At 33.7% G+C, this 6,000-nt stretch overlaps 1 protein-coding gene across 2 annotated transcripts in view; it reads left to right on the top strand.

Annotated features, from left to right (window-relative positions):
- The first annotated feature begins 56 nt into the window (after positions 1 to 56).
- The window catches only part of LOC108778924 (guanine nucleotide exchange factor DBS), a 29,529-nt gene continuing 23,585 nt past the window's right edge, over positions 57 to 6,000 (top strand). The window contains exon 1 of one of the 2 annotated variants that reach the window (XM_018546251.1): positions 57 to 378. In XM_018546251.1, coding sequence (XP_018401753.1) covers positions 192 to 378 — 187 coding nt within the window. In that variant the 5' untranslated portion in view covers positions 57 to 191. The remainder of the gene's footprint in view (positions 379 to 6,000) is intronic. The other variant, XM_018546250.1, reaches the window with a different exon arrangement.

Raw genomic sequence — 6,000 nt, 5'->3', positions numbered from 1 at the left:
TCTCTCTCTCTCTCTCTCTCTCTCTCTCTCTCTCTCTCTCTCTCTCTCTCTCTCTCTCTCTCTATCTTTCTCTATCACCGTCGTCGTTCGGGCACCGGGTGTCGCGCGGACGGAGGACCGAGGGAACGGCGCGAGAACTGCGTGTGTCAGTCACGGGGGAGTACAGATTGTTGACAGCTACACGAGAAAGGATGGCGAGTTCACCCACCAGCATCGAGAACCAGATCGACAGCTTCCTGGAGCAGTTCAAACGCAGCGCCTCCCGGGCGATGGAGGAGACCGCTGTTCATCATCAACGCGCCGGTAGCTACAACGCATGCAGCAGCAGCATCAGCCGCAGTCGCAGCGGCAACCTGGACCTGGAGCTCCTCGAGGCGGGTAAGTCCGTTCGATCCGGTCGTCCCGGGAACGGGGTCGGGGAAGAGCGGAGGGAGTAAAGCGCGCCACGAGGATCTTTCAACTTATCCGCGCTCGGAGGCTCGTCCGGGAATCGCCATCCTTTCTCTCCCTCGATAATCTGTATTGTAAATAGGAATGAAAAGTATCTGTCCCCTGTGCTTTCTCAATCCTCCTCAGCTGACATCGAAATTTGTAACACATAGTTACTGAATCCGTGAGACTCGTTTGATTTATGTTAATTGAAGAATGGCGTTAATTAATTCAAACTAAGTCAAAGTGATTTCAAAGAATCCAAATGACATAACTAGAGCATTTGAAAAAGTATATAAAGAAGTTCGACTTTTTTCACATCTGAAGATAATTTTGTTGGGTCATCAAAATAATTACGCAGGAATCTCAAGCATGATGAGCAATGCTGTAAAAAGTTTTGACGTTCTCGCAACCAGTTTCGGCGCCCTACATAATTATTTTGATGGTCCAACGAAAATTATTTTCAGGTCTGTACCTGTAGATACAGACTTGAAAATAATTTCGTCTGTTTTGCAGAAGTATTTAACTATAATTAATTATACACATAGTTAAATTTTTAGATATTTCAGCAAAACAGTCTATGAATACTACATAAGTATAATGTTTTAATATATAGGAATAATGTAATTGTAATATTTTAATAAGAACGGTCGAATTTCCATCTATAGACATAGACCTAAAAATAATTTTGTTTTCCTGACTGGGTACTTATCTACAAATTTAACTATATATGGTAGTTATTTTGGCAAAACCATGAATGGAATACTGAGTATTGTTTTAACGAGAATAATCCGAGTTAGTAGACATGAAGTTTGTAACATAAAGAAAATTGAATTGTCTGGCAGTTTTAACAAAGAGATTAGTAATTCAATGGATTTAATAGACCCATCGTGAGCTCCGGAGGGTTAGTTAACTTGTCGCTGTAAGCGCGAGATATCGTCGCCGGTTCCAAATCGCGGAAGCTCATTGTCAGGTTCTTGCCGTGAGACCTGAGAAGTTTCCCTCGAGATCCGCACGCCCGAACGCGCACCTTGGATTTACGTCACTTCCTGCTGTTAATCCTGCGCGGGGTGTAAGTTACGCGGTTGCGACATCGCATCGTCGCGTTGAGTAGTGGCGGATGGATCGAAGGACTCCGTAAAAGATCTTACAACGCTCCGTCAGTCTGGCACGATTAATTTCGTGTAATACGACAAATTACTGTTTTGTAGATTCGTACATAAATATACATGTATATACGTGAGTGTATGTGTATGGAATAGCAAGACTTCGTGGCACTTGATGTTTGAGTTTGACGTCATACGCGAAGTGCCAAGTTATATTAAGCTTGCTCTCGTTTCAATTAGATACACTTTTCTACATTTCACACAATAATCGCAAAATATAATAATACTAACATTAATATTAGTCTTATAATTTCCTATTCAACGATGTAATTGTTACGTTAACATATAAGAAATGTTATGTTACATTTATATTATTAAATGAGATTTATAAATATTGTAATACTCTGATAAAGTCAATTACTGTTTATACTTATACACATCTTTCTATGTTTCATACAATAAATATAAAGTAGCAGTAACGTTATATCAGTGATATAATTTTCTCATTCAACAATATATATACTTGTTACGTACAACATGTATTATATTACATTTATATCGTTGAGTGAGAATTTATAAAGATTGTAATATTGATATAGTGACTGTCACTTATACATTTCACACAATAAACATAAAGTAACAGTAACACTATATCTCTGATATAATTTCCTGTGCAACAATATACTTGTTACATACAACATATATTATATTACATTTATATCGTTGAATGGGAATTTATAAAGATTGTAATATTGATGTAGTGATTGTTACTTATACTTTTCTACATTTCACATAATAAACACGAAATGACATTATATATCAGTGATATAATTTGCTATTCAACAATATACTTGTTATACATACAATATGTGATATACGTATTATATTTATATTATTGAGTGGGAATTTATAAATATTAAAATAATGATGTAATATGTTACTTTACTTCGTGTTTATTTCGGGCATATTTTTCGCATCCTTCAATAAAAGTTCTATTCTTTATAGCTAAATTAGTACACATTTGTTATACTCTTAAAATGAAATTGATGTACTGAAAAAAAGAATCTGGTTGCATTAATTAGAATATTAATTAAAAATGAACTAATCAAACTTTTCAGGTGTTGAATCTATTATAATATTCTATAGTTAGTTAAGACATATAATCAGAAATTTAATTAATAACTAAAATTTTCTGGTTCATTTATTTTTCAAAATTGTTCTCACGTATACAATACTTATTGTCATCTGAAATTTAGTGAAAACAAGAAAGAAAATTTCAATATAATCCAGTGATAAAGAATAGGGCTCATATTCTAAAAAAATGTCATACGGAAATGTGTGTACGAAAATAACGTAATACTTGTAACGTTAAATATATCAATACATAGAGTATTTCCTTAGTATTTTCGCATATAATGTTTTTTAAAAATAAGATTTCGTGCCTATTGATGCATTTTCCGTTTCAATTTATTCGTCAAAAGCGCAAATTGCGATAAACGAGAAGATCTAACTAAGAAGAAGGGGGAGACCTCAGGTGTTCTCCATTGCCCATCCTCTCTTTTCTGTGGTCTGCAGAAATTTAATTACAGCCCGAGTTTGCGGTTGGATACCTCTCCTCTTTTGTTTACCTACGAGGAGGGTGGTTGAAGGGCTCCGATTAAAATCCCCGATTTAAGCCCGGCGGTGCCGCCGCCGGCTGACAGCCGTGCTTCATTTATTTGCATATGTACCGTGTGTGACATCGAGTGGAGGCGTCCGTCGGACGGATGTAGAAAGCTCGCACCAGGATGCGAGCTCCACGCGACCAGGTCCTTCATAATTCCGTCCCTCAAATCGCGCGTGACGCGTATCGATCCCCGTGTATTTTATTGCTTGGGGATTCGCCAAAAGCTGTCGTCGAAAAGATTGAGGCGTATTTCGAGAGAATTCGTCTTTCCAATAAAACCGTAAAACGATAATCGAAGCCGTCACGAGAAAAGAATCTGTTTACTTGATTTCAGCGATATTTAAATAATTAAACATTAAACTATCTATCTAGAAATTTATCAAGAGGGGTCATTGATTTGGCGGAAACAAAATTTTCTTTGTAAGGTCAAATATGAAAAAATAAAATATTAAATTATTATTTAAATTGTTACATTGGGAAAGTATTATTTAAACGTTTATTTCATAAATCGTTTTATTTAAAATTATATATAATGTTAACACGAAAGAAAAATAATATAATAAAATCTATATTTTTTGTGTATCTAAGAGTTTCTCTTAAACAAAAATATGTTTAGAGTATCAAAATTATAATTAAGTATTATATTATAGAATTATTATAAATATATAACATTTTTTTTGCTATAATTATTTTTAAAAAAGGAGAGTCCAAGGGGGACCCCTGATATATCTGTAACGTAATTGATCAAGAGAAGAGAGAAATATATGCGTTTAAAATATACTTTTCATAAATGTAATTAACTATATTTAAAAGTAAGGCGATATTAATTTTTTTTTAAAGAGCGATTGATTCCTCTTGATTTGCTCGCGCCGATTTCTTCACCGAGTCTCGTTATTCTTTCTATATATTTTTCTCCGCTTTTTATTCTTGATTAAGCAGCGACCAGTGCACAATAGATCGCGGATTTATTTGCGGGATTCGCATGCGGACACGCGCGTTTATTATTGATCAACAAACAATAGAACTCAACGATTCTTTTATTCGCATATCGCCGCAATTAATTAAGAGTGGCACGTTCTACTCGTTAATGATCCATCGACATTCCGCCGTTCTCTTCTCTCTTCAGAATAATTACATTCACGGCATTCTTGCGTTCTCAAACGACGGTAATTAGCTGCGAGTATTAATTGAACCCCAAAGTGCCTCGCGTGAATTTTTTTCTCTCACGTGCGAATTACATACAGCAGCCGTTTGACGATGACGATAAATCAATTTTCGTCTGATGGAGCGAGTAATCGAGTAACGTCGTCTTGCGAAATATCTTTTGTCATGTAAACGCCGCCACCGAGGCCGCCACGCTCTGCATTCACTTTGTAACTATAGCTACAAAGTAGCTTCTTAGTTGGCGGCATCAATTGTGTGTTTTATACAAATACTTTATTTATAAGATATATAATATATAAAAATAGTCAGATCGAAGATCAGATTAATAGATTCAACTATTATTTTTTATTCTTTTTCTTCGTTCTTTAGTTCTTTGTCTTCATTCAATGAACTATTGTATATGTATGCTAATGTGCTTAATTATTTAACAACGGCAATTATTGTTGAAAATTTAAGTTTTACGTCCTGATAATAGGTTAGTATCACTTTCTAAATTCTTTGAAATAGAGTTTCATTCTAAAGATTCTAAAGAATGAAACCTCCCTCTTAAAGATTGAAAATTCTTGAAAAAGAGGCAGAATTTTTATTTTTTAGAGTAAGATTCTAAAAAATTTAGAAAACAGTTACTGTAGATGTAATTATCGATAATATTTCAAATTTATGTACATGTGGATGAATCAGTAAGTAACCTTAATACATTCTGTCATGATTTATGAGGGTAAAATTAAGGTCACTTATTGACTCACCTATCGTATATATTAATCCATAACATTCTAGGATATATGTATAAATATTTTCCTTTGAAAATATAAAAAATAATAGTTGAATCTGATTGATCTAATCTGATTCTCGCTCTGACGATTTTTATATAAAAAAAGTTATTTAAAATATTTTTGAAAAGTCTTAAATTTTAATTCTTATTCGTTGTCTCTCTCTCTCTCTCTAAACACATCACTGAGAATTGACTCCAACTTTATTCTCGTCGCACTGTTTTAAACATCAATATTAATTCTGTATATTTTTACATTGCGATAAAACATAAAAGAAATAACAATTTATTTGTGCTAACACACATGTATATGTACATATCCAGAGGAACTTCATATACCATTAATTTCAACTTTAACTAAATAACTGTTTTATATATTTAAAAAAAAAAATTTCGAGCGACACTCTTTCCTCATTATTATTTTATTTATTATATTGACATTGTACTTAATTTTACTGTTACATTTAAAGTTATTTAACATTGATAATGATCCGATAGGGATCGAAACGTTAATATTATAATTTGTATTTACTAACGCCTTTTTAACTAGCAACCTTTGGTTCCTTTCCTCTTTTGATATTTTTAATTCTGATTATTTGAATTTTAATTCTTTAAAATTTATCGTTAATTCTTTGTAAAATTTTAAGATTTTTATTGTCGTACATTTAACTTTTCGTGAAATAGGTTACGAGCACGCGAAACCTTATTTTCCATTATTCACTGCTTATTACTCATACCTGAATCAATCATTTCGTATCGCACGAAAATCTTTTTCTCTCGCGGCTTCTAAAATGGGGTTTTAAAACTTCGAGTTGTAAGCCGGCGTAAGAAATTGACCAATCATAGTCGATTGCTCTTCTCACATT

The sequence above is a fragment of the Cyphomyrmex costatus genome, unplaced genomic scaffold (genome assembly GCF_001594065.2).
Source record: "Cyphomyrmex costatus isolate MS0001 unplaced genomic scaffold, Ccosl1.0 scaffold53, whole genome shotgun sequence".
Taxonomy (NCBI): Eukaryota; Metazoa; Arthropoda; class Insecta; order Hymenoptera; family Formicidae; genus Cyphomyrmex; species Cyphomyrmex costatus.
The sequence above is the reverse complement of the archived record's forward strand: the minus strand, read 5'-3'. Positions and strand labels throughout refer to the sequence as shown.